At 35.6% G+C, this 17,413-nt stretch overlaps 1 protein-coding gene across 2 annotated transcripts in view; it reads left to right on the top strand.

Moving 5' to 3' along the window:
* The window catches only part of irf10 (interferon regulatory factor 10), a 48,913-nt gene that overhangs the window by 16,057 nt on the left and 15,443 nt on the right, over positions 1-17,413 (top strand). For both annotated transcript variants that reach the window (XM_028811810.2, XM_028811811.2), the window contains exons 4-7: positions 9-103; positions 7,091-7,193; positions 10,418-10,525; positions 10,645-11,031. In XM_028811810.2, coding sequence (XP_028667643.1) covers positions 9-103; positions 7,091-7,193; positions 10,418-10,525; positions 10,645-11,031 — 693 coding nt within the window. The remainder of the gene's footprint in view (positions 1-8; positions 104-7,090; positions 7,194-10,417; positions 10,526-10,644; positions 11,032-17,413) is intronic.

The following is a 17,413-nucleotide window of genomic DNA, read 5'->3' as shown; positions in this document are numbered from 1 at the left end:
CTCCACAGATAAACCATGCACTCCAGACACTGCTACGCCAACAGTCTTTCCTACAAGCCTCCAAAAGAATTCTCAAGGTACCTCTCCTGTTCTGTCTCCTCAGGTAAAATCCACTTTTCCCTTTTAATTCTTTACATTTTTTTAAAGGTTTGTGCCCACCTTGCATCATTCCTCCATCACACTTTGTTTAGTCTGGTTTATGGTTATGTAGATCTCAGGGGCTACAGTACACAGAAAGTATGGGCCAATTTTAAAATTAGGTATTACTATTTGATAATGATTCTTAGTCTGTTGGTGACAGTATGTTCTGATGTGTTAGCATGTGAAGAGCTTTATCTGTCTGGGGACTTCTGATGAATTGTAATGAACCTTTGGTAGCGTCAGCCTGTAAAGTTTTATCACAGTTTATTTTTATTCACAAAATTATTAACATACAAATGAAGTAATGGAAAGGACAAGTAGCCACTTGTTATTTTTGTCTTTCATTTTTTTCTTTCATTATTATAGGCCTGTGAATGACCAAAGTCTTTGAATTTTGTGTAGTTTACATGATGCTTGAAACAACCATGCCAGGACAGGTTGCAAAACTTTTATTCTACCTTATATTTGGAGGAAACAGCAACATAAATATACAAAATAATGTATTACTTAATCTATCTTATTTAAATAATTTTGGCAGAGTGCATTATTTGTTCACTAAATTAAATTTTTAGTATAAGTCTTAAAACAAATTAGCAGTAACTTAAAAAGTTTGCTTTCAAAAGTACTTTTTCATACATAATATAGATAGAGAGATGGAAAAATAGATAATTTTGTTAGAGATTATAACTCACAAATTATATTCACAATGTTCAGATGAATTTGAGAATGGTCTGAGAGTAAAATGGATGAGAGGTACATCAGGCATTCTGAAATATCTATCAGAAGATTCTAGTGATCTGCTGTGAAACCATTCAGTTCAAAGTATCAGAATATTCTAATTTTTGTAACATGCGCAAAACAGTATCATCAATCTGTCCGTTAGATATTTTAGGAGATTGGGTTTTTTAATACTTTGAGTATATAACATTTAGCTATTTTAAGAGATGATCTGAGAAGATACAAGTCTTAATTGTAATATAATAGTTAATTGTTTTTAAGTTAGTAAATTGATTTAGGGTAAAATAATGACAAGCATCACCAAAGTATTATATGAGAAAATTTGAATATAGTTTAGTAATTAAAATTCTCTGAAAAATAACTTGCCCTCTTCCTGAGTTTCCTCATTTATTTATTACAAAATTTTGTGAGTTGTCTTTATGGTCTTTATCCAACATCTATTATCAGATAAAAGACACCAGAATGAACAAATGACATATTTTTAAAAACTATTTTAATTTATCTAATGAACATATCTTTTTTAACAACAAATGAACAGTGTGAAAAAGTAACTGCCCTCATGTAAAACATTATAATTAAAGAGATAACCAGTGTCAATTTATTTAGCAAAGGCATGTGTGACTACAGCTTGCCTGGTTCAAAATACATATACAGTAGCTTATTTTTGATCTTTAATTTCAGAGTCAAGTTGCTAGTACAACGACTCAGTAAGCACATAATGCGACATGGAAAAAGTAAAGAGATTAAAAAAAGTTTTTATGCAAAGCAATTTACATAGCAATTTTTGAGGCTCTGGGACTTCACCTAAGCACAGTAATAGCCATAATTCCCAAGCAGAAAACACTTGCAGCAGTAGTGAATTTTTCTGTGGAGATCATTCTTTCAGAATTACTCTTAAGGGTGCTGTGTAAAATCATCTAGGAAGTCACAAAGATTCTTAAAAAAATCAGAATATCTCCAAGGTTCTCCTGCATCAGCAAAGGGCAGTATTCATGACTGACAATCAGAAAGACTGGACAAAAATGGGCTTCATTAAAAACCACTGCTAACCAAGAAAAACACAAATAGTTATCACTTATTTGCCAGGAAGCACATGGATGATTCCCAACCTTTGGGGGGAATATTCTATGGACAGATAAGATAATAGTGTAGTGTTTTTGATGACATGAGCTCCATTGTGAATGGTGTAATGCTAACAATGCATTCCATAGCATAAACACCATACCACCATAACTGAGGGAACTATGATTTCATCTCTGTATTAAAAATTCTTAAGGAGAATATCTGGTCATCCTGCTGTGAGCTGAAACTAAAGCTTAACTGCAGTAAGACAAAGATTCAGACTACAGAAACAAACTCACATTTGAATGGCTGAACAGAAGCAAAATTAAAATTTTAGATTTGTTTATTCAAATTCAATATAGAGGCTAAGACTAGAAACTATGAGATGGCAGGGCTAGAAATTATGCGTTCATGCTTGAAAATCTGAAATCTCTCTATTATGTAAAAAAATCCTTTGATGCAATGAGACTTTTTGGAGACAAGACTTTTTGGAAGAGAGATTTTTTCAAGTCCCGCAAGACAAGACTTTTGCCTTGAGATTTTTTAAAGTCACTCCCTCCTCTCAAACATTTTCAAACAAGACCGTGGTCCTCTAGCACTGAGAAACGAGGAAGTCAAACAAATTAACGCCAAAAATCACAATCGGTTACATAGCAAATTGGTTAAGTGCGTCCAAAATTGTCGATTGGTTACACAGCAAATTGGTTAAATGCGTATCAATAGACTATGCTGAAACAGTTGGTGGTGATTGTGCAGAAGATGAAAACAACAACTTACAATATCCCGAAGAATAACTACAACAGTCACCTTCTGGTCTGCCAACACATGAATTATTGGAGAAAGAAGGATGTACAGTATCCAAAAAATGTAATGCAGTACATCTTCTGTGGATAACATTAGACAACAAAGGAGTTCTTCATATGCCATTCATATTAAAACATTAACAGTTTCTCATTAAAATAGCTGTTTGCAAAGACAATTAACAAATCTCAGAGCCAAACATTCAAAAAAGTCATTTTATTTAATAGAGAGAAAGAATTGAAATTCAATCAGCAGTTATACGTTGCGTTGATGCATATGTAACAATTCCCAAGAGAATAAAATCTGTTTAAATTGTACATCTGCATCCCCATATGTAAGCGGCAAAACCGTAAAGAGGCTAGTGCGTAGCACAGGCCCAGGGGGTTGGCGAGCAAAGCCCCCTAGTATTTCTTAATTAAAGCAGGTATCCAAAGAAGAGTTAGCTAAAATTTCTCTACAGCAATGTGAAAGGCTGATATTGAATTAAAGGAAGGATTTACTGTCATTGCAACTGAAAGTGGCACAAACAGCATTAAGTATTTTGGAGCAGATACTTTTCACACAGTGTCAGTTGAAGTTGAATAATTTTGCTTATTCAATTAATGACATTCAAAGGACGACATAAAAATGCATCAATTTGCAGCACAGGGTTATGACCACAATAGTTACATGAAATGGAGCCTTCTGGTGGTGGAGCTCCATTTTACACAGAAACACGTCCAATAATGAACACCGGCTTCCAGTCAGATGAGGATTTAAATACTGGAGGAACTGAAAGGGGAGGGGCCTAAATTGTTGCAGGAGCAGTGATGTTATGGCTCTTCTGGGGTTTTCTGCTCCATTCTAAGGACAGAAAGGGAGCATGTGTTAGCAATGTAGTCTCACCTGTATGTTTTTATTTCCCAAATCCCACAAAACGCTCCCCAAGCTCACATGTCTCACAGTAAGTTACACTATGAGAATCCAGACTTGTGAATATATATGCACTTCCTTGTTATGCTCATTCAGTTTTCTGGTTTACGGACCTCTGCATAAACAACACTTAAGTCTTGAAATTGGTCAAAATCAGGAAACATTTAATGTATTAGCTAAAAACAAACATATTACAGAACAGGATAGATGTTTCCTGATTATCAGTTGTGCAGCACTATAGAAATAAAAGTTTATATTTATGGTGATTTCAGGAATTGCTTAATGAAAAGTAAAATATGTATTTTAGCTTTAACAATTTCCTCAAGCAGTTCAAACATGATGTAATTTTGCAATTGAAGAAATATATTAAAAGTAAATTATAATATTCGCAATTGTGGGTCCCGGATGTTGCAGCCTATCATGGAAGCACCAGACGTAAAGCAGAAACTAACCCTGGATTCAGCACTATCCATTGTAGTGCCAATCAGCACACACGTCCACAGTTACATAGAGCTAATTTTGAATTTGATGCCAAGATGCTTGTCCTTGGTATGTGGGTGGAAAATTGGAATATATTTTTTCATTTAGTTATGGCCCATTATCACTTATCATAACCCTTTAGCTGCTCTAGACAGCAAGGGAATAACTAGTGTTATTGACATAGTTAACCTGAATGGGAACTTCTCCAAGTTCTCTGGTTTTCTTCTCACTACTGAAAAATACACGAGTTTAGTTAAATACAGATTCTAAATTGACCCCATGTGGGTGAGGGTATATACATGAGTGATCCTGACAAGCACTCTGTTCAAAGATGCTTCCTGCCTTACACTCAGTAATGTTTGTATAGGCTGTAATCAAACATGACTCTAAAATGAATTAACTGGAATTCAGAATGTTACATTTAGTTTTGGCTTATGAACTCGATAAACAGGACTACAGCAGCAAGAAAAACACATTTTCCCTTCATCTAAGACTTATAATACCCTCAGTTTTTCATAAGAATGAAATATCTACAAAAACTGTAATGTTGCATTTGTTAATTTGAATTTCTGGACTTTAGGAAATATCATGCATAGCAAAGCAGAAATATCCATAAACTGTTCAAATCTCTTTTCCATAAAAGGTGTTAGTACCACAAATGTTTTCATCACCTCAGATAAAAACAATATGAAGAAATGAGGAAACCACAAGAGTTCAATGTGCCTTTTGCTTGGAATCCAGCAGGGAGCAAGTAGTCCTTGGGAGACTTGTAATTTTCAAGCCTTAGTCTGTATTATCTTAGGAGTATTTTGTGGCAATAAAATGTGTAGGATAAAAATGAATACTTAAGGTATTTTGTTTATTTTTCTCTTTTAAACACTTGCTATTTTCTAACCTATTAAATTTTTATTTCTTACTGATTACTTATAAAACTTTTCATTTACATGCATAATTATTTTAGTTCAAATTCTTATTTAGTTCTGATTCTAATTTAGTTCATAATTAATTCTTTTAATTCTTTTTTAAGACGAAAACAAAGGATTATGTACAGTATGTTTTGTACCACCCAAATGTTTTATTATTGGGGATGTCATTGTCAGGTTATACCATCCAGCTCTAGCTTCAGTTAAAATCAGCAATAGACCCTAAAATTAACATGAAGCATGATATTCTTCAACCACTGTTAATGAAAGAGTCAAGAAAATTACAACCACTGTTTCAAAATAGGAGAAAGATAGTTTCTCTGATGACAGATTTTAGGCACAAATGTTCTATAATACCTTTTCCTGCTTTGCACCCAAACTTTCTAGGAAATACTCCACCCTCCCACAATCCTGAACTGGATATATTGGACTTTATAATGTATTGTTTAATATGTAAATGTGGATCTATTGTGGAAGAAAGTGAGATGGACAAAATCCCAGGCAGGAGGAAGCTTGTCAGCATGTAGTTATATTCTTCTCATGAGAAGGGAGCATCCCTGTGGCAGCTGTGTATCGAGTGGGATGGTCCTTGAACTGAGGCACAACATTTTATTTAAAACCACTTTGTTATCAGAATAGGCTTACACATCACCTGAATAAAGTTAACATTTTACTAATTGATCCTTTCAGAAGCATGATTTAGTCACGCTTCATTGTTATTTGTTTGTTTATTTACTGATTTCCCCTGTTGTCCACTTTATCTTCTGTATTCTAAAGGGTTAAAGTCCAGACTGTGTATATGCAGTTTAACACGTTTAGCATTCCACTCTTTCATATCCTGAACAATACAATTTACAAAGACATTACCTTTTAACCTTAAAATTTCTTAGCAGGCTATTGCACTGTGCTAAAGCATGCTGTCACTTCCATTAAGGAAAAAGCACTAAAATTTTTTTTCCACACTATGCATGAGTGTGCAGTGGACCTGCTGCTCATTCAAGTTTGTACTCCGGTCATGCACCCAATACCATGAGACCCTAAACTGTATTAAGCAGGTTTGATGGATGTATGACTGGTGAATAAAGATTATAGATAATGACAATCAAGGTGGGTGGCTGCAGCTTACTGACTGTTGTGAAATAATTAGACTTGACACACTTAAAAAGGTTTGGGGCAGCCACCTGTATAATATCCCTGACTTCAAGGGGTTTTGAAAACTGGCACTGTTGTGCAATTGTTGGAGTCTAAACAAGAACTGATGAACAGTTGGTAAGATGGCAGCTTTACATGCCAAAACCGGAGGTGATGTAATGGACCTGAAAGTGACATGCTTTTGGGTGCTGGAACCAGAAGTGACGTTCTTCTGGGTGTCGGAACCGGAAGTGACATTCTTCTGGGCGCTAGAGCTGGAAGTTACGTCTTCAAGGTTCAATCAGACAGGTTTTCCCGTTTTTGGTCTTCAAAGACGAGAAGAAGGTTTGGAGCACCCCGCCACCCCCTGACCTGGCATGGAATTACCCTCACTTGGTTCATACAGCTTCCTCCTACTCGCATGTGTGTGACACTGTATAGTCCCTTTTATTTAACACCCCATATCGTATCATTGGCTTGGTTTACACAGGTTTTAGTTTAATTTAATAAAGCATATCATTTAATTCACTGCATATTAAGCTCTTTTAAAAGGGAACAATAAAATGTTTTTGAATTAACTTTGTTATTTTTAATCATTTGCTGCCAGGATAGTTTATAGTTCCACCTCTTCTTGTGCAAATTGTGAAATTGCATAGACAGAAAGGAAGATGATTCTGTAGTGATTTGTGGACTGTATCTAAGAAAGTGTCTGCTGTTTAGAAACTGTCCAAAGATACATTAGACAAATATCCTGGTCATACCCTTGTTAATTTAAGTGAATGATACAAATGTGTATAGAGAAGCGCATACATTCAGATGGATAAGAAATGTAAAATATAGTCCAGGTTGTAATATTTTCTTTATGCCATTCTTCCAATCAAATATATTTTCTTCAATCATAGTTTATGCAGGTGGATTCTGAATGGAAAGATTCTCAAGTTCAGTGCCGTCCAGTTGCTTCTGTGAAAGCTCATGTACAAGATTCCAGTCATTCTATGGAATGTGGTAAGCGGTGATAGATGCTCCTTAAAGATGAAAGTAATTTCACCATTTCAGTAGTGAATAGTGATAGATCACATTTTTATTAAGACAGATGTTCATAATATCTATTGTACTGTTTTTAGTATTCATACTTGTGATCCTGCCCTACCAGTCTGTGCTAATCATCTTGGCAATGACCTGTTTCCCCAGTATATATATGTTTTATCATTGTAACCATATGATAACACTTTATTGAAAATCACACATAATAAAACACTTCAGTTTGAAATACTGAGTGAGCAGTCCAGATTCTGAAGTGGGTGGAGGGCTTGGCGGCAGTAGCAGTCATTCAGGCTGGGAGTCTAGCAAGGCCATTGATCACACTAAATCCAAATTTTTACTTAAAAACTGAGTGGTCTCAGGCAATGTTTGTGCACAGTACTGTACACAGGACCACGCAGGACACAAAAATCTGGATGCACACAGTCTCAGATGGACACATCTGTGCAACATGAAATCTACTCCCAGATATACAGACATTCAAGGTGTAAACAATTTGATTTTTTTGTGAAACAATAATCAATTCCTTATTTAAAGAGATATAACATTTTCAAATTCCAAAAAACCCATTTAAATAACCCTGCACAAACAATTGCAGTTTTGAACCTGTAAAGCACTTAAGAAACAAGTTTAATATAGAAAGATAACATAATATAATTACATTTTCTCACACTGTCCTGATCTTGCCTGATGTACGCTGTGGTAAATTGTGCTCAAATGTAACGAAGGGTTTCTGCCAACAAAGAACTGAAGATATGCAGAAGAGGTTTACATATAATATAAATTAAATTAACACACTGAACATTTAGGTAAATATCAACTTGATAATATTTAGACATGAAGATATTGCATTAAATATTTAAAGGGTATTAATCTGAAAGTCTACTTGAGACTATGAAGTGAATGATGATGATGATAATATGAAATTTAGAAGAAATCAGATGTTATTGAATTGTTGGACAGAAATATTAAAAAAACATAATGGAAATATAACAAAGGTATTTGTCATCACAAGGCAAGTTAAGTGCAATTGGTAAGACTAAACCAGAAACAGAACAAAAAACAATTTTAAGAGATTATTGTGGGCAATGACAAATTTACACAATTGCAGCTGAAACAGAAGCTGCATTTGGTTGGTGAGAATGAAGTGTTAAGAAGAATGAGCAAACGTGCATGTAGGACTGTAGGTAAGTATAAGCATGTGCATTACAAATGAAAATAGGGATTATGTTTCCTTGGGAAGAAAATTACTTTAAAAGCTTTTTCTTAAATATCTCAAAGTGTCAGTTACTTGAACTCCTAAAATAATAAGGTCTACCTTGTTATATTTTACTAAAATCAATAAACATGTCTTAAGCAAAAGCTAAAAATTAAACGATCAACCCATTTAATTTTTTACTGCATTATATACTATAACAGCCCCCCAGTATATAGTTAGAACATTTAAAGGATTTCTTTATATACAGTGATATACTAAAAGAGCTATAGGATCTTTTTGAGAATTTTATTTTCATGTTATTAGTTTTCGATTAGTTCTAAGATTGACAGAGTATATTTTGTTAACATCTAATTTAATAATTTTCCACCTTATTACTAAATTGTGTTTAGAGAGATTTTTATTTTCTTGTAATAATGACTCTCAGGTATTTAAACTGCACAGATATAATCAGGAAAAACTGTTTGGTTTCACATGCGAGACATTTCACTGAAGAAAATACAATCTTATTTAAAACAGTTTTTAATCCCAATATTTTATGAAATTCTTCTAGCAGATTTAAAACTGATGGCAAAGGTGAGTATGACTCTGACATATAGAGAACAATACCATCAGTATAAAGAAAATATTTTCTGTTCAAGACTTTTCCTTATGACCCCTTTCATCTCTGGTGATTCCAGAAATAAATAGCTAGGAGTTCATTCACTTTTGCAAAAAAATCTTGGTGATAATGGACATCCTTGTCTGTTTCCGCATTCTAAGATGAAATAAGAGTAGTGGCATGTCTGAAATTATGTCTTTCAGATGTGTTTCACCAGTAGGAGTATTAAAAGTATGCCCTTTATTTATTACTTGTACCAAGACAGATGATTACTCTATGTCAGGGGTGGGCAGTGTCGATCCATAAGGGCCTCAGTGGCTGCAGGTTTTTGTTCCAACTTGTTTTCTTAATGAGAAATCAGTTATTGCTGATGAACCACTTATTGCTCAAGTGACATTTTCATGCTTCATTTTAGTGGTCTTTTTTTTAAAGTTCTCCACCCTTATTTGCTTATTTCAGTCTTAAGCAGCTGCATTCAACATTTTATTGGACAAATGACAAAAGAGTCAGCAGTTCTGCATCCAACTTGTTTCCATTTACACCTATGTGAATTCATCATGCACTGTTTGGTTTAATAAAACACTTCAGAGAAAAATGTGACAGACTGAAAATTATCCCTTTTAGGCTTCAAATCATTTGGATGATATCCTCGGAAGATTCTACAATATGAATACCTAACGTTGCAGACTAACAAGACATAAAATTAATTAAGGTCTGAGATTAGCAATCATTGCTTTCTAATTAAGAAGCTGGGTTAGAACGAAAACCTGCAGCCACTGTGGCCCTCCAGGACTGACATTGCCCACCCCTTCCCTATATACTAATCTGGTTTTTGACATAACACAGAGCACTATCAAAACAGATGATATTAATGAATCAACAGGTTGCAGAATGGGTGCATGTCACTGACATTGAATGATTGTAGACACTGTAATGCATTGAAACAAATCTGCTTACTTGTCCTCATTAGTAAGATGCTATCAGACGATGAATTGGTAAATAAAAAAAACAGATTATTCAGTGCTGTACATTTCATTTGTGCCCATCAAGCATACAGGGCTTGTCACACAACTTTTTTTTCTTTGAAGATATTTAGACTTCTGCTATGCTAGACCAAGTACATTGACAAGGAGGCATGCCATGTATAAAAATAATGCACTTATAAATTCTTTAATGAGTTAAAGAATTTGAGTAATTTGAGTAACCTTCTTATACCTAGTATTATATACTTTATGTCATACATGACCTTCTCAGCATATACAGTAAATGTGTTCTACCATGCTTTGAGTGAGATGGACATTTTAAATCTTTTGTATTTTTGTACCTTATATTTTGCCATGCTGTTGACCAACGTCTTTCTTTTATCCTTAGATGGTCATGTTAAAGGTTCATTCTATACTTGGACACTACCAGGAGCCCAAATTACACAGACCCAAACTCTACAGAGTTTGACTTTGCCAACACAGATTCCGATATCAGGTATTAAGAGATAGTTGTTAAATAAAAATTTCATTACAGAAATATATTTTCCCTAAATATTTAGTCAAGTTCTCTAACATCTCTGATACTGTGATTTTTCTCATTATTGTTACGTTTAGATTTTCGTCTGAATGTGCGCCTTTTCTACCAAGGCATTTTGGTTCGAGATTTTACTACAAGTACTGCCGATGGATGTCGGATCCTTCATGGCACAGTACCGATAGAAAATGAACAAATTTATGGCCCATCAGCAATGGAGCATGTTCAGTTTCCCCCACCTGAGCAGTCACGAGCTGGTCAAAGGGTTGTAGATGCCATGAATCGGCTCCTGCCCCACCTGGAGAGAGGGGTCTTGTTGTGGGTTGCTCCAGATGGCGTCTTTGTGAAACGTCTTTGTCAAGGACGTGTCTACTGGAACGGCCCACTGGCTCAACATTCTGATCGACCAAATAAACTAGAACGGGAGAGGACATGCAAGCTGTTGGATGTTCAACTGTTTCTTCAAGGTATCATTTACATACTTGTTTGAAACACAATACTACTACTTAATACCTATTCTTGAAATCACTGAAATTTTCAGAGTCATCACTGAATCAAGCAATAGATAGTCATTTTAGACGGATGACATGTGGAATTAATTATTCCTTCCAGCCCACTGTGTTTCTTATTGAATTAGTATAATTCTTCCTAAGAAAGAAATTAAGCAAACTACCATTTGTAGTCATTGTAAAAGTATCTTTGTAAAAAATCTGGCATAAAAATTGCAGTTGTATTTCTATGCTATTATGTTTTATTTATACTAATATCATTTGTAAATGGAATTCTTTAACAATATTGACACCCTTTAAAAGTTTTCAAATGTTGCTGAAATATAGCATATTTATTTAAAAGTTGCATGGCATTAACAATAAATATTTAAAGATGAAATGCATGCAGATGCAATAACCTAAACCAAAATATGCTACTTGCATAATTATACTCCACCAGTTAATATCTGATCGAGAAACCCTTTGTCATAATAAGATCTTTTCTTTTTTAGAGGTAGGTGTTTACCAGCATTGCACATTGGTTACAAGTTAGTGGCTATGGTTAATTGAAACTTCTAAAAAAGCAGTTGTGAAATGGCAATTTCAAATCATACTACAGATTCTTGATGGAGTTAAATTTGGTATTATAATTGTCCATTTTTGCCCTTGAACCACATCAGTTTTGCTTTAGCCCAGTGCTTGTGATCATTTACATTTCAAGGGAGAGCAGGATAATGGAGAAAATAGTGAGGCAGTACAAATTCCAGCAAAAAAAACACTATAGGCTTTTCCCTGGGATTGTACTGTACTGTATGTACTGAGCATAGAACCTTAATCAGCTGCTGGGCTGCAGCACTGTCCTGAAAGAGGTAAGGTCTCTGCAGAGGAGTTGGGAATTGTAGTACTTGTGGAAGTCAGTATGGGAAGAGAGGTGACCTAGAAGTGATTCCTGGTAGGGTAAAGTTACACCTGAAGTACAAATATTACTGGGGCCTCCACCTCCTTAGTCAGATAAATTTGGAGGTGAGACATTATGTATTTGTATAAATAGCCCCAAAAAATATAGGTAGGCCCAGAGGAGCATAATAAGCATTGACATTATTGTTTTATTTCTCCAATCTTTTTGAATTGTGTTCACTCCCTCTACTATACCAGCCTTTATCTGCTTACATTTTGTAGTAAATGATCTTCCTTTTTCTTACCTGGACTGTGCTGGTGTCTTTCTGGCACCTACTTCATTGCACTCTATCTGATCATAACATGCTAAAAGGTAAATCTTTTCCCTGGCTTCAGATTTTATCCATCCATCATCCAACCCGTTATATCCTAACTACAGGGTCACGGGGGTCTGCTGGAGCCAATTCCAGTCAACACAGGGCGCAAGGCAGGAAACAAACCCCGGGCAGGGCACCAGCCCACCACAGGGCACACACACACACTAGGGGCAATTTAGAATCGCCAATGCACCTAACCTGCATGTCTTTGGACTGTGGGAGGAAACCATAACACCTGGAGGAAACCCACACAGACACGGGGAGAACATGCAAACTCCACGCAGGGAGGACCTGGGAAACGAACCCGGGTCTCCTAACTGTGAGGCAGCAGCGCTATCACTGCGCCACCGTGCTGCCCGGTTTCAGATTTTAGCAGAGTGAAATAACTGCTTAATAATAATAGAACACATTTTAATCATAGAGCGCCTTTCCCATGCTTAGAATATTTTCAACTGGTCAGCTCCATCCACTTTATCTTGTATTCAAACATGTTGCCCAATTCTTATTGAAAAGATGCATCCAATGCACAGCACTGCTCCCAAAATACTTCACTATAAGGATCTTGTTTCTTGAAGAATGGAAAGTGTTATAAATTGTATATACCAAACACAACACCATATACTTCGGCTGAAAAAGCTCAGTCTTGTTCACATATACTTAAAATAAATGTTCTTGTCTTATATCAAAAGAACTTGGAATGAGACACAGGAAAGGGGTTTGAAAACCAGGTGGCTCCCCTTTTACATTCATGAATCACTAACAGACATAGTTGGTTCTTTCTTTCAGGTGGAGCCCTTTTTTAATTTAGGTCATCAGAGACAACTCACAATAATGTTGCATCTTCTGGCTCAGCAGTCGTGATATTTTAGTTCTATTATTTCTACTATGTTGAAAATAACACAATTTACTAAATCTTTCTTGTGATTTTCCAGTGTACTAGAAACAGTGTGTATGAGATGAGAACTAGAACCAGTGATCATTTCCTCAGAGAGGTGTTCCACAGTTTTTCTTTCATAAGTATTTGTGTTGAGCAGCCTCCAAATTTTCTTTCACTATAGTGCATAGGGAAAAAAATGAGACACACTCAAGTATATCAGTCCAAGTGTCAATCGTTCTCCAAGACTCCTCATTTTTGCATTACATATAGCAACTCAAAATGGTAAAATCCAAAGCATGTGGCACTTTGCTGTAAGACTAAATAAGAAAATTTGGACCCAGGCCCTTTTCTTTGACATAAATCACTTCTGCAGCTGTTTTAAAATTATGTTCAATGTTTCCACCAATTCATCACACTGGTAATGAGAAATAGACAAGTCAAAAATGCAGTTTTTAATAATTCAGCATAATTTAACATAAATGGCATTCCTGCATTTGTTAGGCTCACTTTAGGAAAGCCAACCCTGGCATTAACTCTGAAAAGTAACCATTTTTTACTTTTGTTGTCCTTAAAGTGGTAGTGTCAGAATATTAGGTACTATAATCCATGTGGTCACATACCAGTTTAAAATAAGCTCTGATACCTCCAGGGAATTTCCCTTGTGAAGGAAATTATTTATGTATATTTTTTAATTTATTCATATAAGGCAGAACTAACTTCTATAAATAATGTTTCTTAAAGTATACCTGCACAGAGATAACTATATTAATTTATTTCAGGGCTCAAAATCCATGAAAAGACACTGTCCTTAAAACTCGCTGTAGTAAAAAGGAACACCCCCCACCTCCCAAAAGCTACCCCTGATATGAAAGATTTGGGCTCAAAATAGTCTATTGTCTGTTCCTGTTAAAGTGGTATATACAGTACATGTAAAATTTTGTTGAGATTGTACCAAGGGTTTAATATTGTATAAAGCACAAACACACACATCCACCACCACACCCACATTGAGCTGTTTATATAGACTAGATGAAGTACCCAGGGCTGCCTGGGTATAATTGTAGAATGGGCTAAGAAAGAACGTAAAGGTTTATGTAGTGCTGGGTGGTATTACCAAAATTCTATATCACAGTATTTTTCAAAACTATACCAGTTTCACGATAGTGGACGGTATTTTTTTCCCCATGCATGAGTGGATGTTAAACACATTTTCCACTGCAATTACTGGCTAAGAATAACCTATTCCACTGTCATGAGAATTGTACATTGTACAAAAAAACATTTTAATGTGCACACAAGTATTAATACAGGTTTGCCTGGCCCCATAAAGTGATAGTTTTCAAGGGGGTGCCACTAATGAAGAGAAGGAATCACATTGCATGACAAAATATAGAACCTTTTTATTGGATAATGTATGCAAACAACTTAAACTAAAATTTTGACAACATATTTTCAACCATCCAAAGAGGCAATTAGACTTAGTAAAATATCCAGAGGTGCTTGTCAAAAGTTGTATTGCACTGAACATGTCTTAGAAAAGGAATAAATAGTAAATATTTTTTGTAAACCAACTGCACTTTGTTAATGTTAACAATCTCTGTCCACTGACATGTTAAAGTGACTTTTTAAACAGCTTTACTATCATTAAACTGCATAATATTTAAACTAATAAATAATAACAATAAAATAAATAATAGTGCAACTTCCAGTAATAATACTGTTACTTCCAAGACTTCAAGCCTAGATGCATTACACAGTATTCACCAAATAAAAATAAAACAAGTGCAACTTGGTAATGACATCTTTACCAACTGAACCATCATTAAGGCAAACTGCATTAATATGGACCTTGCTTCAAGCTAAGCTATATACATAAATAATAAAACTGCAACTTGCATTTATAATGCTATTTGTGGTATAGCCCTACGGAATCGTATTAGGGCCATGATGAAGAAAATAAAATACGGACACAGTGAAGAAAAAAAGAACAATATGTCGAGATTAAAGTTGACATTTCTACTTTATTCTCGTAGTTTATTTTGTCATTAAAGTAGAATGTTGTAAACTAAACTTCATCCTAAAATCAATGTTTAATTCACTAGATTTTCTCAAACCCCATCATAAGTTATGTAGCACATTAAATGCTTTGTATGAAGTGTTCCCCCCGACCCAGTTGTTAATCGCTACGCTCTTCTTAAACTGACTTCCTCTTGCACTAAGAGGCAGCGATTAGCGCACAGAATACACTCACTTCATGATATTCCTTCTCTCTAAAAATGTAGAATGCCAAGATAATTTTTCATGATGAAATGCATTAAAACAGGTACTAAACATGCATGGTAGTGTGGCGGTAGTGCTGCTCCCTCGCAGTAAGGGGTCCCCAGGTGTACGTTCAGTGTAGAGAACTTTATGGCAGGTGTGACGAGGTTCCAAAAAACTGGATGCATGAATGGGTATCGCACAGGTTTAACTTAAATATTGTGTAAATGTTGGGTTTGTGATTTGGTGTTCGAAGACACGAACACAGAATTCAATGGATGTTCTTCTGAGCGGGCTTTCTTTATTGCATGCGTGCTGTCTCTTTCTGCCGTATTAAACCCCCAGTTCATATCCTTCCTGTTTCTTTCTCCACATAACCAAAAGCCACACGATAAACGTCCTTGTGAAATTAAAACTAGTTATAAACTTAGACCACGGAGTGTTAAGAACTTTTAAAAAAATGTTTGTTATACATGTTTAATTATGCCTTCCATTCAGGGTTGCGCCCATCCCAGCAAGCATTGTGTGCAAGGCAGGAGGAAATCCTGAATGTGGCGCCAGCACATCGCAGGGTGAATACAAGCAATACATACACTAGCAGGGTTAATATAGCATAACAAAACCAGCCATCCTACATGACTTTGAAAGGAAAGTGAAGCACGCCAAGTAAACCCACCAGAAAAACATGCAAATTCAAAGCAAGGAACACCCGGGACCCCATTGCTGCAAGGCAGTAGTGCAACCTCCATGCCACCGTGCCCCCACATGATTAATACATGCTTTAATGCATTTCATCATGAAAATTATAAAATATTTATCTTAGCATTGTAAATGTTCAGGGAGCAGGAATATCATGAAATTAATGTATTCTGTGTGCTGCCTGCGTCTCCTCTTAGTGCAAGAGGAAGTCAGTTTAACATGGCTCGGGGAATACTTAACACAAAGCATTTAATGTACTACATAACTTATGACGGGGTTTGAGAAAATCTAGTAAATTAAATATTCACTGTAAGATGAAGTTTAGTTTACGATGTTCTACTTTAATAACAAATTATGAGAATAAAGTCAACATATCGACTTTAATCTCGACAAACAGCGAGAATAAAGTAGAAATGTCGACTTTATTCTCGTCATAAGTGTCGAGATTAAAGTGGAAATGTCAAGAATAAAGTCAACATGTCATCACACTATTACACAGTACCCAGGTATATTACACAGTATTGAAAAAAAATACAACTTGGCTTGCAGTATTATTCAGTAGTATAGAAACAGTATTCGCACATTTGAACATAATGGTCCACATCCGACCTTTTAGATCCAAAGTATCGCCAGACAACAGACGTGACTCCTTTTTCCAGCAAAAGTTCTTCTGTGTCATCATATTCAACTTTATCGTCTGCTACAGCTTCAGTTTCAGAATGTTCTCTGTCCATTTTCACCACGCAATACCTCTACTAACACATGTACTCTGGTGTATACTTGTTTAGCGGTTTAGCAGTGAAAAAGAGCCCCCACGCAACACCTCTGTGGCATGTGTTTAGTGGTGTAGCAGTGAAAAAGGTCCCCCTTAAACAGTTTCCCGCTGCGCCACGTTCCGAATGTTGTTTAGACAATTTAAACCGGTGTTGCGGTATAAGAAAAATCCATCTCATAACAAAAATAAAAAACGATTTTCGGTATGAACCGATATACCGCCCAGCACTGGGTTTATTTGTTTTTTAAATCGTGACCTTGCTATTATTGTTAGCTCTCCCATCCGTCATCCACACTGCCTTTCTATCAATGTCTGTGTGCTAGTGAGTGGAGAATTTTGGGTTTGATTGAATTCCAGAATTGCTGTACCTCCTTGCTGGGTTGTAACCATGAACATTGTCATGTCTGAGTCATCCTGTTAGTTCAAGGTGAACAGTATGTAGTGGTTAAATTATGAAGAAATGCTGACAAAGCAGGA

Source organism: Erpetoichthys calabaricus, chromosome 10, assembly GCF_900747795.2.
Source record: "Erpetoichthys calabaricus chromosome 10, fErpCal1.3, whole genome shotgun sequence".
Classification (NCBI taxonomy): Eukaryota; Metazoa; Chordata; class Cladistia; order Polypteriformes; family Polypteridae; genus Erpetoichthys; species Erpetoichthys calabaricus.
The sequence above is the reverse complement of the archived record's forward strand: the minus strand, read 5'-3'. Positions and strand labels throughout refer to the sequence as shown.